Raw genomic sequence first — 17,906 nt, 5'->3', positions numbered from 1 at the left:
CACAGCCAACCATGTAACCATCGCTGAGAACATTGGCACCGCCGAAACGTTTCGGGAACATGCGAAACTAAAATACATTTTCTCATTCCCTATAGTCTCTTTCTTGAAAAATTGCTCGCTTAAGCGCTTACGAAGTACTATTTGTTTATTTATCTTACGTATTTGTTACAATTTTCATTTGTAGTATAAGCAGAGAACTTAGAAGAACGTTCTCTAGTATAAGTCACTGAAAATATTACGTTTGGTCACTAGAAAGAACTCGAGAGAATTCGCAGTCTCTTTAGCTATTGTGAATATCTGCGCTGGTTGATGGAGTGCAAAGCAAATTTAAAATGCATTTTTAAATTATTTATGTAGTTACTGTGGGTAGTACATATGTAGTATGCACGGAAATGTGTATATGGAATTTAATCAATACTTAGTATTTTTAGCTTTCAAGTATATATTGCGGTTTGGGAATTCATGTGGACCAGTTAATCTTCCAATACTTAAAAAGGCTTGTTTAGGTTATAGCTATTGTGTAGGCTTAGAAAATTAAAATAATAGAAAGTTATATATATGCATTAAAAAAATAAATAATTTGTTTTGCATAATATATCGAATGTACATACATTTGAGAAAATTTGATTGAAATAGTTTAGAAGATATGAGAGATATGATGTTTGTAAGTGTAACCGGCTCGCAAAGCTTTAAACTCATTTTTCACGAAACGCTTTTTTCAGAGTCGTAGGAAAATTCTCTCGAAAACGGCTGGACTTGAAATTTTCACACGACCTTCTTAGATATATTTGTCTGGCAATAATAAAAGGATTAAGATTTCTGATAACATATTCGATTTTTAAAGCACAGAGTGTCTTTATGTAATTTTTTTCACAAAAAACGACCTTTTCTGGAAATCCGCCATTTTAACAAAAATCAAAATTTTAACTAGACCTTCGCTCATTATCTATATTCATCTATTGATATATTTTTTTTTTGGTTTTTGGATTTAAACCGAAAAATTTTCCTCATCGCCAGACACTTTTTTTCGGAGCTCCAGGAAGAATTCGGTTACGGCATCAAGTGGATCCAAATGTTTTCAAAATTAATCGCTGATTAATAAAGTAATCCCTTTAAAAAGAGGTCGTAATTTTATAAGAAGTAATTAAAACCCTTAATCGAGGTTTTATATATATTTCGTGCTTTCGCTTTAGAACCCACCCCTGTTTTAGAACCCACTAATACAACACTCTTCAATGGGAAAATGTGAAATCTCTTCACCAATTTTACAAAATTTATGCATTTAATACATTTTACTAGACAAACTATTTTGAAACGAAAAACTATCTATAGGGATGAATTCATATTGATTGATATTATTATCCGAACCATTTAAGGACCTCTAATTGAAATATGTAACGGTAACAAGACAACAGACTGCACTTCTAGACCTCATCAAATAAAAATGTCTACTAATTTTCAAAAGCTGACGGGTTTTCTTGTAAGCTTTATTTTATTAGATATATTCAGATGTAATATGAGACATTTAGCATCCACTCCTACAAAAAAAAAAAAATTATTCGTCAATAATCTTGAATTTTTCTGGAGTGAACTTTATGTACAAGCACAGGATCAGCCACTTACGATGGGCACTAACTAACTGTTTTTGGCAGTACAAAAGTTTTTGTCGAGAAGATAATAAAAAAAATCTACGGTTTTCAAGCCGAAATTTACAGGTGTGCAAAACTAAAAAATAAAGTATATAGTGTAGCAGTGATTGTTTTATGGAGTATTTTGAATGTTTTAGTAGAAATTGTAATTTTTTCCCTAACCTTAAAGTGTTTTATATGATATTCGTTAAATAAATTAGTTCTCATTATATTTTTATATAAATTTTGTCAAAACTTCTTAATAAAATATTAAATTTTATGCCCACTCTACAGTGCCTACACATCAAAGCTATAACTAATTGCCACCACTGTACAGCTTTGGCGCACATGCTTGTTCGCAAAGTAACTTTGCGATAAGAAACAACATAGACGTCATTTGCTCAGCAGTCAGCTCTCATTTTACGGCGAATTTCTCACGAACATACACACAAACATATTTATGTTCAATGTAAAATAATATAAAATTCTGATACCATAAAAAACATAACGCGCGGCATTACTCTAATTTACTTTCCGCTCTATTAGCTCGGTAGTAAATTCTTAATTACAACCGTGTTAATCCGCAATTGACTGCGAAACGTATCGAAAGAGCTGCTCGGCGCGGAATCGTGAAAATAAATATTTAATATAAATAAAAACACGAATTAGCGGGTCTGAGTTTTTGTTCTTTACGTTTGCGGTTCACCTTCGTGCTTTCGTGTGTAAGTGGGCGACACAGGAACTCCAGCTACCGACAAATTCACTGACAAGTGCAATTAAGGAATTTTGGCGTTTAATAATAGATAATTGTGCAATCATTAAAAGTAAATGTTTGAAAGGTGTCATTTGGCTTTATTAAATAAATATTCAATTGTTTGCAAAACTTTTAATAAGCGACAGTTAAGCGCAGTAACACATCTGTCTGCAAATTCAGCAACATCAATCAAGCGCCAACATCCACAAAAACTACAAATTTTGCGTAAGTATCCAGAACCCTTTTAGAGCATTGAAATGCATTTCTACGCATTAACTATTATCTAACCCCACGCTAATAAATAATAAAGCCTGCTTTAGCCCACCCCACTTGAACTGGTTCTTTGTGCCCATACAAGCATAAGTATTTAGTTGTAGAAGTTGTCTAATGGGGGCGCTTCCGCCTTTGCCTCTCTTCCGTTACTTTTGTTCTTATGCAATGTAATTGACATTTTGCAACATTTTCCAACTAACAGCTGTGCGCATAAAGCCCTACAAACCACAAAGTCACACACAAAAAACCTATGTTATTGGTGCTGCAAAAGCGAGGCAATAATAAAATTTACTATATTCATTTTTTGTTTTGGCGCTATTTTCGTGTTATCGCCTTATGCGTAAACTTGTTCGTGATTATGTATCATTGTTTTGAGCATCAAATTCTCTTCACACATTCACAATAGAGTGATGAGCAGGGATGGGGCTGTCAGCCGCAAATTATAAAACATGCCTAAATTTTGCACAAAAATCACCTTATATATTTTTTATAACTGTTTGTATTTAATTGAAGATATAATGCACCATATAATTCAATCCAACAAAATTTATCCCTTCTAGCAATTGACTAATAATTAATTAAAATATTTTTTCTAAAACCCGTAGTACTTAATATAATTTATATATTAATACCACTTTAGTCGTTACATTAACACCAATTAATAGCAGAAGATAAATATTTAAATTGTATTGTATGGAATATTAAAATTGATTAGAGGACAATTTTCTTTCGTTTTGTACTTCTCCCAGAAGGTATAAGCAGTTGAAAATTTGCTTTTAAAAATATTCAATGCTTTGAGACATGATTTTTTTTTTTGAAGAGGCATTTTTTAAATAAATAAATAAAGTGTACAGAATGTACTTTAATAATCGGGGATTCATTTTGATCTCCGAAAAAATGTGTCTCATGGTGAGAAAATTTTTTCCACTTCAAATTATCGCAAACCAAAAACCAAAAAATGTAGTATTACAATAAAGTATAACAGGTATCTATCGAAAGCCTGGTCAAAATTTTGATTATTGACAAATTGGCGGCTTCCCGAAAAAGCAGTTTTTTTGTAAAATGAACTGCATTTCAGAGTAGCTTTAAGATCAAAATTATTATCAGAAATCTTATTACTTCGATCATTACCTGATAAAAATATCTAAGAAGGTCGTGTGAAAATTTCAAGTTGATCGGTCCAGCCATTGCGTGAAAAAAGCGTTTAAAGTTTTGGGAGCCGATTACAAGTTTAAAAATTATAGTCTAATTAAGTACGCTCACATTTACGAAACGATTTGCCGGACATTAGATATGTATATGTATATCAAAAAATGTCGAATTTTCGAATTTCATGTGGATATTACCCTTTAAATAGTAAAGATAGATAATAGAAAAGAAACTTTACGATTTTTTTATTTCTGCGGCACTAAATCAAGTACCTAAAACGCCATGATGGCAACTCTGGCGTTAAGTTTGTCAACAAGAAACACTATTAGATGGATTAATGATTAAATTTTTATAAAAAAATGTGAGTTAAAAATTGCTTAAGGCTGTTAATATTATTATTGTTGTTATGGTTTTTGTTCTAATTTTTTATAACAATTGACTGATTAATTAATATGGCAACACCATTGTGAATTGCAACTAGAATACAATCCACATAGGTAGGAAAATTCAAGAGAGCAGCCACTGTCTATTGACTAATCATCGCGGCTGTTGGTGCAGCACCTTATTATGTTAGTTAGCGAGTGGAGCAAGACAAGTTAAGCGACACTTGTTGAATCCAATTGAATATTAGAATCGCGGCAGATGCTAGAACGTTTCAAGTCTTCCGCACTTTTTATTTTATCTAACTTAAAAAGCGTGATTAACAAGTTAATTTGCAAGTAAAGAAATACAGTGTTGAGCAAAAAAGCTAAATAAAAAGAATAAATGCAATATATAAAAGAAAACAAGAAGTTTTAGGTGATTATAAATTGAAGTGGAATCCGGTTGTTTTGGTTTGGTTGCTGGCTGCTTGCTTTGCCGTCTCAATTCGTCTATTAATTAGCTAGTCTTTAACGGTAACTTAGATCATCAGCCTAAGAATAAAATTTCAAATACGACGCAACGAATCAATGCGTATTGATTCGTGTGAGTGTTTGTAAACAACAAACAAATCAAACTGTTCAAGCGACATCTTCTCATTGAGCACACACTCGTTATGCTCATACATGTATGTATGCTTGTATGCCTTTGGGTAAACTATTTCAGAAATCAAAACCCGTAAAAGTAAAAAAATAAAAACAAAACATGAATGACCATAATAATCATTGCTAGAATTTACCGTATAAGTACCTACTGAACGCATTTTTAGAATCAAATAAAAATTTCTAACAACGGAAAAATTTAGTTTCGTCAAAGAAGACAGTTAAATACATTACAATGATGATTAATAGGGTGAGTAGATAGTTATATACTTATTGTTTAATCTTATCTGTCTTTGTTGGTAAAAAGTAGTGTGTGTGTATGAAAAGAGGTGGTCTAGGCCGAGACAATTAATGTAAGTACATACGTATATAGATTAGAAAAGTAGGTAGTCGTTTTATTAAGTATAGAACTTTACTAAAACATATAATAATACAGAAAGCTCACTTAAATGCACAATATTTTTAATTTATCAATTCACACATCATATGGATTTAGAGTTCGAATCGAACTTCATCCCTCCACCGGCGATTATAGTTTTTATTACAAGATATTGATGTTTACAGAATACAAGCGAAGGGTTTTGAAAAAAAAAAAAAGGTAACAAAGCGAGTTATAAATAACTGAATAACATTTTCTTCATTATAAATCCACTAACTTGTAGCTGATTTAGCTTTAAGCATTCTGCCTATATTTAAACAATAAAAAATTATCAAAATATGGTTGTGGTAGCACAAAAGTAATGCATAATTAAATTGTGCCTACATTGCGGCGCTAAGGAAAAAGGCAGGGGCCGATAAACAGTCAAAACAAAAGACTTAAGTGACAAACTATATCCTTTGACTATCACTCCAGCACCACTTAAATAGTATGAATGCATAAATTATAAAAAAAAATAAAGGTTAAATATTTATATTATAATATTTTCGATTATGGAAATTTTATTTTAACTTACATTTACATAAGAAGTAAGTTTAAAGGGTCATATACACTTACAAGTTAGAAAAAAACGTTTTTCTTTAAGAATTTTTTTAAGAGGCCTTTTATTTTATAAAAAAAAAAAAAAATAATGTACATTTTCAAAATTTAATGTACTCGAATAATCGGTGATTTATTTTCAAAAATTTGGAATTCCCGTGATCCCGTAGCCGATCCACTGGGCGATCTACAAAAAAAAGTTGTCTGACGTTGAGAAAGATTTTTCTGCTTAAAATGAGCTAAAATCCAAAAACAAAAAAATAATAATAATAAAAGTGGATGAATGCAAGTAATGATCAATGGACTGGTAAAAATTTTGATTTTTGACAAAATGGCGGCTTCACAAAAACAATTTGTTTTCCGTGAAATACTTACACTTCAGAGTTGCTGCAAAACATTAAATTATTATCAAAAATCTTATTACTTCGATAACTACCTTACAAAAAAAAAAAATATCTAAAAAGAAGAATTCCAAGTCGAGTAAAACACGCTTAAAGTTTTGAGAGCCGATTGCCCTATGTTAATATTGTAGATTCTTACAAATACGCTCATATCTCCAAATCTATTTTCCGGTTCAACTTGTATTCAATTCAATTACTGAGAATATACTCAAATATATGTACATTCTATAAATTAATATCTTTTTTGTTTATATATTATATTATTTCTGTTTCTTATACAAATATGTATTTTCATGTCTATAAATAAAAACTAGATCTACATTATATAATTTTTCAATAAGAAATACCAATTGCTCGAGGTCTGCAAAGCTTCTCACAAAAAACTAATAGCCGTTCGAAGATGATTAATAACTTCGAAAAACCGCTGTGTACTCGAAGAATTTAAACAATCTATACAAAAAGAAAGTCTGCCAAATTATTGTATGGATGCATAAATACAATTAGATGATTTGAAAGTAATTTACAAACTTTTTGTATACGAAACAGACGAAAAAATACACTTAACAAAACTCATACGATGTATTAATTACCTTACTCACCACATGATAACTACCTTGGTTAAGTTTGCAATACCAAAATGTAGGTTTATGTAATCAATTATCTCTTAGAACCCATAAACACCAAATAAACACGCACTCAGGCAACACACATCAATATAACGGTTAAATGTTGAGCGGCTAAACAATTTAAAGTGATTAATATGCTTGAGAAGTAATTACCTCCATTCACAAAAGTGGATATATATGTATATGTATGTAAGTGGTCTTATGTATACTTCTACTTTGTAGATTCTTCAAATCTTTCTTACAAATGTTTTTCTTTAATGACATTGACTGCATATTTTCAAGCCTTTTTAAAGCAAAGCAGATCAACACAAATGGAAAGCTTCAAGCTCAATTATGGAGATTGTTGAATTGAAGAGGCCTCCAAAAAATACAAAAACACAGTACGCAACCAACTGTAAATATGTGTATGTATGTACATACAGTATACATGCATTTCCTCTTACTTCCGCACCTGCAGCGGCACCAATGGTGGCGCCCAAGTCTGACGACCAGCCGGCCGGCTTCGTCATCCAACTCATTGGGCCACTGATATATTATATATACAAACATACTCGTATATATGTACTTATAGATATATGCATATATATATATATATATTATATATGTGTGTGACACTGATGAGTGTCTCAAGTGTGTATTCTAGTCATGCATTCGGTGCGATGGTCGTTTCTCGTTGGTAAAAGTATACTGTACTATTTATGTATATGTATGTTTGTATGTATGTATTTGTTGCTGGTATTTACTTGTAGTTTGTCATTTCCATTGGTATTTCGGTGTTGTCAGTACTAAATCAACTAGCACGGTAGTAGCAACAGCAACATCACCAAGAATAACAACAGATAACGCAAGCGTAGCAGCCGGAAAAGCACCAATTAACCAACCAACCAAATAATCAACTGTTCAACCAACCATATATTTAATAATAATAATAAAACAATTAAAGTGTCACTGGTGTTATTTTATGAAACATTTTCAGAGTGTCCGGAGCCATTGCAATACTACAAATAATTAAATTTCAAAAAAATAAAAATAAAAATAATAAATTAAAGAGTTCCAAACAAGCTCTGTGGCGTTCAGTGGAAACGTATGTAAGTAGAAAATTACAAACGTATAATTTATTATTAGCGGAAAAATATATAAATTATATACTTATGCAGTGACTAGAAAGATTACATGTGATTATTTTTATTTGGAAAAAATATTATTATGAAAAACAAATTCGGTTAATAATCTTTCACACATATGTGATCAAATTTGACCCGGACTGACAAAACAAAAAATTTTATTTTCAAGTATTTTAAAACGAAACTTTTATATCGGCTCCTAAACTAATACTAGCATATCTTAATTCAACTTACCATATACTTGTTATAAGCCTCTTACTGGATGGTCTTTAGTGGCTTTAGCGAATGTCTTTGAAAAAGCGAATTTTTCAGTTTCGAAAACAGAAAAAGTCACAGGAAACCGTATCTGACGCATACGGTGGCTGAGAGATGACTATCGGTTTGTGTTTGGCTAAAAGGACAGTCACAATAATATATAATGCGATGGCGCATTATCGTGGTTAAAAATACTCGCACATGAACTTTCTGCCCAAAATCCGGTCGATACTTCGCCGTTTGACTCTGTAGAACAAGTGATATGCCGGACCACACCACGGTAATCAAAGAAAGCGATGAGCATTACTTTGATTTTTGACCGACTTTTACTAGTTATTTTCAACGTCTACTCGTAGTCGTTTTTGCAAAAGGATCAAATCTTACGAATACGAGTCTAGCATTGACACACTTCATACCCAAAACATTAACCAAAATGAATAATAAGAGATGTTGAGATCCTCACTGAACCCAAGAAGTACTTGGATGAAGAACCATTATACATATTTTAACCCTTTGCTGTCGAAATTTCAAGCAATTCGAAATCTTATGACCTTACAACTGAAGAGTATTAGTCTTTGTTTTTTATTTTAAGTAATAGCTTGAAATATGAAGTTTAAATTACTGTAAAATAAATAGAATACCAGTTTTTCAGTAAATACTAAGAGCCCTACTTTTAGAAATGTCTATTTAAGCCCCTTTAACAGTTAGCCACAGCTACGAACATTTTAAAATTTTCATTTTGAGAACAATTCGGGTCCTCATTTACATCATCTACCAAAGAAACAGTGCTAATTTTCGTTTATAAAATTGAACTGAACTTAAATTATAACTAAAGGTCTTCTTGATGGTTCTTCACTTCCTGCCCTACTTTTTTGATCGACCAATACTGAGTTGATATTAATTTGACTACCCTGACAAGCAAATATTTATAAAGCGTAGTAGTTTTATCCTAGACAGGCTCTGCAAATAAAAAATAAGCTGTTAAAAAGCAGTCCTCAAGATATTTTTGAACAGTTTTCAGATCAAATTTGATACTTTCGGAGCACCATGAAATCCAAAGCAGTTTCGACATAGAGACTCAATAATAATTCATAGATTTAAAAGGATAGTTTTGCTAGTACTACTGTGCAAAGAATATGGTCACAGTTAGTTCTTCTTGGGAAGATCCAATATCCAATAGCTTAAGGGAATTTAAATTTCTTAGCTTAGTTCGTGGGATATTTAAACAGGCAGGTAAAAAGTTCTAGGAAAATCGTACATGAAGACAATTTTTCGAGCCTCAACGGTCGTTAGAACAGTGTATTCTGTATAAATGATAGATAAAAACTTCAACAATTCAGATTAGGCTATCGAAGATTTCGGCTAGCGAAGCTTTCCGAAGACCTAACATTAAAAAAATCAGCGTTAGGGATATTTTTATTCCAGAGGGCCTAAGAGGTGGAACACAGGGCAGATAACCTCAGATAATTAATATTTTTATAGATAAGTATATAAAAACTATTTAGCATAGTAGAAGTTCTCATTCAGTATAACCTATAAAATAAAGTACCTCAAGGGGTGCTTTCGAGAAAATTATTATATTTATTACTTGTATAAAATATTATATAAACGTCAAAAGCAAACGTCAAAAAATTAAAGAAAATCCAAATAAATAAGATTGGCATCCCTCTAGAACAGTATCGTGTTTAGTCAGGTTTCGTAAGTGATACTCTGAACAAGGTATGTTTTTAGAAAAGATAAGGTACCGAAAGAAGTATGACGGCCTGTAAAGGTTTCGCGGCGGAAACGTCTACCGATCTAAGATTTTTATAGATATTTCTAATGATTCTTTGATGCTAGGTAAATGATAATTAGACTTCGATAAGATTTAATACAACTCTTCGTGAAATTCAGTGTCTAAAGTTTTAAAATTATGACAAATAATATTTTATACTCAAAAGAAAGTAGTTGTGTTATTCGTATTGCTTACATTTTTTCACTATCAATTACCGTCTTTTAGGTCACTGTCTAGGCAATACAAATTTATATATTTTTTCATTCTCACGAACTTTCCAAAGTATTTATGCGTATTCTTTCATTGATTCATTTAATTACGTTAATTTTGTTTGCTTTTTCTTCCACATTTAACGATATGATTTATGCCCGCGGCAACTGATTGCTACTTCATTCATACAATTATATATTTTTTCACAACATAAAAAAATAATAATTGTCATTCAATAATTATTTATTGTGACGAAATAGCAATTGTGATATCGAATAAAGAGTCAATAAGAAATAAGCGCAAAAATGCATCAATTCAAATTAACCGAAATGAAAACGAATCTGCTGTACGCGCCCGAGTCATATGCGCTGGCGCATGCCGTCTCCGCCGATCTAAATACGATGAAGGGCACGCTCGCCTGGCAATTTGCCGTCATTTTCGGTAACTTCGAAGAGCTTAGCAAGCAGCCGATAACCGTGGGCAATGTCGCCGTTATGGAGCACCAATCGCGTTTCATATACTTTCTGGTGACGAAGGAAAATGTCTACGAGACCACAACGTACAACACATTGCATGCGGCGTTGATTTGTATGCGCGAACATATGGTAATTTGTGATTTCGAAAACACATTTCTAATTTTGACTTAATAACAAAAACAAAAGCAAAAATTAAATATTTGCGGTTAAGTGATAAGGGGTTAGCGATTGCGAGACACATAATTTGTAATTAAAAGAGCTAGATTTTTTGTTATGTATTTCGAAGGAATTATCAGCAAATTTGAGCTAAAAAAATGTTGTAAATATAAAAATCTATATTTCGCATTGTAGCAGTTTTACTAAAACTAGCAGAATACGGTACTTCAATCTTCAATCGAATTTTTAAACATAGAAAACTGCGAAAAACATCTCAAGGATTTTGAAAGGGTGTATTTTGAAAATATAATAATTCAAAGAGTTATCATCTCCCAGTGCCTTAAAGTCCTATTGCTCGATTCGAAGCTACATCTAAATATTTGACGATGTATATGTATAGATACTATACTATTGTTGTAGTCATTGAACGAGAGAGAGAGAGAGAGAGAGAGAGAGAGTGGGAAAGGAAATATGATAGGGTGGTTGTTGTTATAGATTCGCTTACGATGACTGAAGCCCCGATATATACAATATAAATTTAAATCATCATAATTTCAAAGATAAGCCATGAAATCTATAGAACTTGTATTGAAAAATCTCTCGACAAAACTTTTTTTTTTTAACTAAAGACTCTGAAACTTATTAAAAAAATGTGAGTGCTGACAAAGCTTACAATGACTAAATTAAAACTTAATGAAATCTGGGGTAGTTTTATTACGCTACCTTATACACATAAGGGACATAAAAGATGCCCCAAATAGTTGTAGGGATGGTTGCCGAGCTCTTGTATAGATATAAATTTGACTCCAGACCCGCAGATTCGAGTATGATATAGGTATATATAAATGATCAGCGTGACGAGCTGAATCCATACAAACTGACCGATCCCAATCAAGTCCACGTATGGAAAACTTTTTTTTGACAAGATAAGATCATATATATCAAATTTCATAGAAAAAAAATTCTAAGCTTTTGAACTTGAACCACCGATTTTTTCCTAAAGCGCATACACGAGATCACAAAAATCGCCATGCCGCGCATTTGCTGTGGCACCGACGGTTTGGAGTGGCAGCGTGTCAAGCAGTTAATACGTACTGTATTCGCCAGAGAGACCAATGTGGAAATACTGATCTGCAGCTACAATCAAACGGTGGTAAGTTAGGAAGCTGTTGACACTGCTGAAATTTCATATTAAATAATTATTTATTTCTAAACACACAAGACAATACCGCCAAAATGTCAAATTGTCGAAGTGAAAGGCAATATATTCAGCGCGCCGCAGGACTTCTCGCTGGTGCACTCGACAAGCGCCGATTTCGCTATGTCCAGCGGCATAGGCTTACACTTCAAATGCAAATTTGGACAGATCAATGAGTTACAAAAACAAAATAAACATGTTGGCAATGTGGCGGTGTTGAAGGATAACAATCGCTATATCTACAATTTAATAACCAAGGAGCGTAGTCATGAGAAGTGTACCTACCCGGCGCTTTACTACGCGCTAATGGCAATGCGCGAGCATGTGGTAAAGTTTAAGCGCAACAAAAATAATTTGAAAATATTTGATTTTTTTTGATATTACTAATTTGCAATTCTTTTTTTTTTTGTTGCAAAATAGGAGCAAAACAATGTGACCAAGCTGGCCATACACAGATTCGGTGGCGACATCGATCGCCTGAGTTGGCTGCGCGTTAAGAACATTGTGGAATTTGTGTTTTGTAACAATGCCGTAGAAATCATAGCATATGTCTTTGATCCACCCGAGGTAGTGCGTAGACGCTCACGTGATTCACGCTCACGCTCGCGCACTTTGGAGTCCATGGTTAATCGCATGTCGCTTTCACGAGACTTCCCTTGAATGAATTTGGAGAGTTAAAGCAGGCGAATATTTTGAGTTAAAATGTGAAATGTGAAATTTTTTTACAACCACACACACACACAGTTAATTTATTAATATATTACTCGTACTCATACACCACATATTTATAACCTTAATTTTAAGTTAATTATTTACACTGAAAGCGGTGTTCCAGAAAGACAAATTTTGTAACTGTTTTTTTTTTTTTGTTTTTGATGAAAGAAAAATATCGTTGCAGCAGAGTAAAGTTTAATCTGTGTATTTGTGTTGAAAAGAAATTATGAGAAAGGAAATTTTGTTATTTATGTTGGCATTAAAATATCATTCAGAGTGTGATTAAACAATAAATATTCATAAAAAAAATGTATATTTTTAAGCAAGAAGTGCATTCATTACACATTTATTTTATATTTTCATATTTTCTAAATTAAGACTTATATTAAAAAAAAAATATTTAAAAATTTTGAAATTTTACTTAAAGTTTTTTTTTAAATAATTTTTAAAATTTGTAACATATTATTTAAATTTTTTTTTTGTCTTTTTAAGAACTTTAAACCAAATTTATATTATTTTTACAACAGTTACACTGTATAAAAACTGAACATAACCTCTCAACAATCGAAATTTTTACGCAAAGCGATTATTTTTAGTTTTTAAATATACAAAATGTCTTTAAATTGAGAACACATGATTATCTCAAATTATGACAATAAAATTTACACAATTCCAAATGTAAACAAACGACGCCAAACGCACGCACACATACACACACGAAATCTAATTTTTAACAAAAAGTGTAATATAACATTTTTGCTAACTACACTGTTGTTCAAAAAAATAAATAAAATTCTTTGATAACTAAAAGCATTCCAAGAAAAAGTTTTTTTTCTATTATAATTAATTTGCGTTTAGCACAAAATCTGCAAACATTTATGCAACTCATTATCTCGTTTACACAAATTCCAGCGCAAACCGCAACAACTAACCAAGCACCATTTCACACCACGAACGCACAACAACTACGCCAAAACATGTCTGCAGATTCGAAATTCAAACTGATTGAGGTCGAGGGTGACCTTTTCGGCGCACCCGAAACACACTCGCTGGCGCATTGCGTGGGCGCTGACTTTGCCATGGGCGCCGGCATTGCGGTGAAGTTCAAACAAATCTATGGACAAGTGGATAAGTTACTGGCACAGGGCGTACAATCCGGCGGCGTTGCAGTGTTGCAAGATAAAGAACGTTACATTTACTATCTGGTAACCAAGCCACAAAGTTGGGGCAGTCCCACATATGATAGCTTGCGTGCATCGCTTGTGGCCATGCGTGAGCATATGGTAAGCAATTGAGAGAGTTAATTGTATTACACTGAATAAAACACATTTTTTTTATTTCTCTTTATAACCCAACAGCGCAAAAATAAGGTGCAAAAGTTGGCTATACCGCGCATTGGCTGCGGCATCGATGGGCTTGAATGGGACAAAGTGAGCGCTGAATTGTGTAAGGTGTTCGGCGATGAAGAACTAGAAATTGTTGTGTACAATTTTGTGCCGAAGTAATATTTTTAAGCAAAGTATGTTATTTTGTTAAAATAAATAAAAAATATCACTTAATGCTGAGCATTAAAGAAAGGTGTATTTATGCGAGATTAGACTTGATAATTGTTATAAAATAAATAAAAAAAAGCATAATAGTAAAAGCATTTTGATATCGGCACAGTAAAATAGAATGCGGTAAGTAATAAAAAGCAAAAAACAAAACTTGTAAAGGGATACATTTCTAACTTAAAAATTGCAAATGCCGAGATTAACGAATTCCTCGAAGATACACATTACTCCGGTGTATAAGAAAAAATCGTAATATTTTATTTAATAAATAAGTTATATTAATTTTTGTACATTTACAAGATACTACAGAACACTTAACACTTTACGGCACATAATTATAAACAATTATTTCAATTGGCGTATTCTTGAAGACTTCTTGCAATAAATCTTTAACTTTTTGCCAAACCAGACCATCTAGACCACAGCCAATGCGTGGTATAGCCAATTTACAAACGTCATTTTTGAGCTGCCGAGAATATAAATGAATTAATAATAGAAACAAGCCATACTGTAAATAACAACAAAAGCTATTTAGAAACATATGCAGTTATAACTACAAGAAGGTTTCGTGTTTATGGTAAATTACATGAAATTTAAATCAAACTAAGTATGCTCTTAAAAAATAGCTAGTCCTGCATAATTTATATTTATAATTTTTATATAAAACTATTTCTTTATATTACTTACCATATGTGTTTTCATTGCCTGTAGTGAATCGTGTAGTGTTTGATAAGTAGGTTTACCCCAACTACTCTCTTTGGTCACCAAATAATAAATGAAGCGCGACTTATCCTGCAAAATTGCTACGCCGCCAGGCTTGACATTTTGTTGTTTTAGCTTAGGTATTTGACCGAATTTGTTTCTAAAAAATTTGCAATATAATTATAAAGCTTTTCAATCACTTATATGTTATTAAAATAACTGCTACTCACCTAAATTTTACGGCAATACCTTTGCCAAGTCTCATATCGGCAGCTACACAATGCGCCATGGAATATTTCTCATTCGCGCTGAATAAGTCGCCACTAATTTCTTTAATTTTACAAGTAGACATGTTCTTCCAACGTTTAAAAATATTCAAATTATTTTAACTTTTTTTTTAATTAAAAGTAAATATTTACTGGATGCCCATTATTTTAACTTTTTTTTTAATTAAAAGTAAATATTTACTGGATGCCCGCGTAAGTTATTGAGATGGTGAAATGTCGATATTGTTATCGATAACATCAGTATATGTAGTTTAATTTATTACAAATAATAATAAGAATAGAAATCAAGACAGTAGCAATTATCCATGACAATAATTATTAAACAAATATATAATTTCTTTCCAACTTTGAATAGAGATAAAATTTTAATACAGGTTTTTTTCCGATTGGAGTGGAACAACTAAATCACAAAATGTTATTGAACTCGTTACCACTCTCTGCTAATATGATGATAAGTAAATAACAATGAGAAAATATAAACAATTTCTTTAATGTTTCTCTTTAAAATAGGCAAAATTATTCTGTTGAGTCGATAGGCAAAAATATCTAATATTATAAATTAGTGTTTTACGGATGCATTTTCATAATTTTTAGTAATGAATTTATTTTTAGCATGTATCACCCTGTTAAGCAGTGTACATTTATTCAGCGCTTTCCTAACATTTCCTAAATGCCTATTTGACAAACCACCAACGGCTACTAACTTCATTTCAGATATGGCGTTTCCTGGTTCTTTTCGTCATCGTTGTCAACAGAAAAAGGTGAGCATTTATAAAGTTTCGGCGAGTACATCAGTTGGCACGTGGAAGATGTTGCAAAAAAAAAAGTTTAAAAACCTATGGTGGATATTCCTGTGTGGTGCAATATGGACAACAACTTCCTAATCATTGGTAATTGGCTTTTAGAATATATATATTCACACGTGTTTGACGCACAATGTGGGTTGGGTTCCCGTGTCAACTGGTGTTATAAATGATTTCCATGATGATCGAATTAACAGAAGAGTTCTTGAAGACTATTATTCATCACCCAAGACTGACATCAAACTAATTATTCCTATTTGACATCGTCATTTAGTAGTTCAACAATTAATTTAGTTAATATTTGTGCTTTTAGACTCGAGATGGCCACCACATCGCCTCATCTTAACTGGTTGATCATCCGCAACAACAACTCCTTCCTCTTGAAGAAGCGTGATGTGAAGAAACCTTTCAGCACTGTAAGTAACTAATTGGTACTACCATTTATTTAGTTTAGCTATATCAAATAATTAGTGATGTTATTTTAATTCACAATGATATTTGAATACCAAATGATAGGAATATAACCAAACTGATATCGTTTGTTATATCAAAGCTTCTATATGTTTGAAATTTCACTAAAATTTTATTTTCCTATTAGGAGGCCAACAATTTGACCAATGTGAGCTCTTTCCGCTACAGCGGTTTGGTACACAAAAAAACCGTTGGTGTTGTACCAGCTGCCGACAAGAAAGGATTCTCGGTCGTTTTGAAGAAGGGCAAATATGCTCAACGCCCCGCTAAGAACACAGTACGCGTTTCATTCAAGTCAGGTCCCAGAAGGTCATTGAAAAAACTGAGGAACCTTTTGACCGGTGCTAAATACCGCAAGGACTTGACACAGGTAGGTACACATATTGTAGTAAAGTAAGATATTTTATCATGATGAGACTTTGTTTTTTTGCTACTCACCAAGATCGCAGAATTATTATGTTGAGAAACCAATCTGATAATAAAAATCAATTAAAATTGCTACAAGGTATACATGTGGCCATCTTCTAAATTGTTCTATTTTTATTTTCAGGCTGCTCTCCGCCGTGCGTCTGCCGTGCTTGCATCGCAAAAGGCTGTCCCAGCTAAAAATGTAAAGAAGCCTGAATAAATCCAAAAATTCGATTTTGTGAATTGAGTTTGTATTTTACAAAGTTGAATAAAACATTAATAATTTGTAATTCTGTAATTTACTACACAATATGGTACGAAAAGTCTCGTTCTCATGACAGTCAAATTGTAGGGAGTATTTTAATTGTTACAAAAAATAAAATACTGAATGAAAGTGAAAAATTTCTTTTTATTGTAATAATTTAGAGAAGTTATGTAATCGTATTAAGAGAAAGATTCCTCTATTAAACGCACAGACAATAACCTACGTGCTTGGTTAAGCGAACTGAATGAAAACCATGCGTTTTTTCAAAGATTTAAATTCAGCGCTATAGTCCTATCCTCACATCGATCACACTAAAGCCTTTCGGTTGTAGCCGTTATTTTCATTAATCGATCGAAGTCTGCTATGAGTCAGTGGAAATTTGAGTTTCAGACGACAAATCGGGGCTTCGCCTACGAGTTAGTGCGTAGGCTTCCCAGAAAAATTCTTATTGAATATATACTTGTGCGACGACTGGAAAGTAGGAGGCTAACCACATCCGCACGTAAATCTTAAGCGCAAATCTATAGGCCATGTATTATTCGTGTTTCCCGAGCAACGCAGGTTCTTATTGTTGTTGTGACAGTTGTCCAGACTCTGCTTGGCTGGCGCATGTTAATTGTCATCAAAAACATCTAACGAGAGGTCTAGGCAACGTGCTGTTCCCACGGAGTCGGACCATAA

At 32.5% G+C, this 17,906-nt stretch overlaps 4 protein-coding genes and 1 non-coding gene across 6 annotated transcripts; 4 read left to right on the top strand and 1 right to left on the bottom strand.

The window, feature by feature from the left end:
- The first annotated feature begins 2,113 nt into the window (after positions 1-2,113).
- Targ1 (Terminal ADP-ribose protein glycohydrolase 1) lies at positions 2,114-14,381 on the top strand. Its single transcript, XM_014247570.3, has 3 exons — positions 2,114-2,607; positions 13,649-14,019; positions 14,095-14,381. The coding sequence occupies exons 1-3, from the start codon at positions 2,457-2,459 to the stop codon at positions 14,239-14,241; spliced, it is 669 nt and encodes a 222-aa protein (XP_014103045.3). The 5' UTR covers positions 2,114-2,456; the 3' UTR covers positions 14,242-14,381.
- Targ2 (Terminal ADP-ribose protein glycohydrolase 2) lies at positions 4,364-13,561 on the top strand. The gene is made up of 6 exons (XM_070111875.1): positions 4,364-4,602; positions 7,806-7,917; positions 10,453-10,797; positions 11,828-11,977; positions 12,047-12,349; positions 12,443-13,561. Exons 3-6 carry the CDS (start codon positions 10,498-10,500, stop codon positions 12,680-12,682), a joined length of 993 nt encoding a protein of 330 aa, XP_069967976.1. The 5' UTR covers positions 4,364-4,602; positions 7,806-7,917; positions 10,453-10,497; the 3' UTR covers positions 12,683-13,561.
- A 163-nt stretch (positions 14,382-14,544) lies between the features above and the next one.
- Targ3 (Terminal ADP-ribose protein glycohydrolase 3) lies at positions 14,545-15,447 on the bottom strand. 2 transcript variants are annotated; one of them, XM_070111876.1, is made up of 4 exons: positions 15,431-15,447; positions 15,222-15,380; positions 14,977-15,151; positions 14,545-14,797 (listed from the first exon to the last, which is right to left on the bottom strand). In XM_070111876.1, exons 2-4 carry the CDS (start codon positions 15,341-15,343, stop codon positions 14,612-14,614), a joined length of 483 nt encoding a protein of 160 aa, XP_069967977.1. In that variant the 5' UTR covers positions 15,344-15,380; positions 15,431-15,447; the 3' UTR covers positions 14,545-14,611. The 2 variants fall into 2 exon arrangements, with proteins under 2 accessions (XP_069967977.1, XP_014103046.2); XM_014247571.3 differs by lacking the exon at positions 15,431-15,447 and having other exon boundaries at positions 14,545-14,755; positions 15,222-15,424.
- Positions 15,448-15,948: 501 nt separating this feature from the next.
- RpL28 (ribosomal protein L28) lies at positions 15,949-17,250 on the top strand. Its single transcript, XM_014247573.3, has 4 exons — positions 15,949-16,039; positions 16,395-16,497; positions 16,680-16,922; positions 17,103-17,250. The coding sequence occupies exons 2-4, from the start codon at positions 16,402-16,404 to the stop codon at positions 17,178-17,180; spliced, it is 417 nt and encodes a 138-aa protein (XP_014103048.1). The 5' UTR covers positions 15,949-16,039; positions 16,395-16,401; the 3' UTR covers positions 17,181-17,250.
- On the top strand, positions 16,252-16,326 carry LOC118681185 (small nucleolar RNA CD11). The gene has a single exon (XR_004976872.2). It is a non-coding gene; the product is annotated as a small nucleolar RNA CD11 (small nucleolar RNA).
- Positions 17,251-17,906: the final 656 nt, after the last annotated feature.

Source organism: Bactrocera oleae, chromosome 6 (genome assembly GCF_042242935.1).
Source record: "Bactrocera oleae isolate idBacOlea1 chromosome 6, idBacOlea1, whole genome shotgun sequence".
In the NCBI taxonomy this organism is placed as follows: Eukaryota; Metazoa; Arthropoda; class Insecta; order Diptera; family Tephritidae; genus Bactrocera; species Bactrocera oleae.
This window is presented reverse-complemented; position numbering and strand designations above follow the sequence as displayed.

Excerpts from the sequence above, each read along its gene's own strand:
- Targ1 (XM_014247570.3), top strand. The coding sequence starts at position 2,457 with ATGTTTGAAAGGTGTCATTTGGCTTTATTAAATAAATATTCAATTGTT. Across the intron at positions 2,608-13,648 it reads ACAAAAACTACAAATTTTGC|CGCAAACCGCAACAACTAAC; the intron begins GTAAGTATCCAG and ends CACAAATTCCAG. Across the intron at positions 14,020-14,094 it reads TGGCCATGCGTGAGCATATG|CGCAAAAATAAGGTGCAAAA; the intron begins GTAAGCAATTGA and ends ATAACCCAACAG.
- Targ2 (XM_070111875.1), top strand. The coding sequence starts at position 10,498 with ATGCATCAATTCAAATTAACCGAAATGAAAACGAATCTGCTGTACGCG. Across the intron at positions 10,798-11,827 it reads TTTGTATGCGCGAACATATG|CGCATACACGAGATCACAAA; the intron begins GTAATTTGTGAT and ends TTTTTCCTAAAG. Across the intron at positions 11,978-12,046 it reads GCAGCTACAATCAAACGGTG|ACAATACCGCCAAAATGTCA; the intron begins GTAAGTTAGGAA and ends TAAACACACAAG.
- Targ3 (XM_070111876.1), bottom strand. The coding sequence starts at position 15,343 with ATGTCTACTTGTAAAATTAAAGAAATTAGTGGCGACTTATTCAGCGCG. Across the intron at positions 15,152-15,221 it reads GGTATTGCCGTAAAATTTAG|AAACAAATTCGGTCAAATAC; the intron begins GTGAGTAGCAGT and ends CAAATTTTTTAG. Across the intron at positions 14,798-14,976 it reads AGGCAATGAAAACACATATG|TATGGCTTGTTTCTATTATT; the intron begins GTAAGTAATATA and ends TGTTATTTACAG.
- RpL28 (XM_014247573.3), top strand. The coding sequence starts at position 16,402 with ATGGCCACCACATCGCCTCATCTTAACTGGTTGATCATCCGCAACAAC. Across the intron at positions 16,498-16,679 it reads TGAAGAAACCTTTCAGCACT|GAGGCCAACAATTTGACCAA; the intron begins GTAAGTAACTAA and ends TTTTCCTATTAG. Across the intron at positions 16,923-17,102 it reads ACCGCAAGGACTTGACACAG|GCTGCTCTCCGCCGTGCGTC; the intron begins GTAGGTACACAT and ends TTTTATTTTCAG.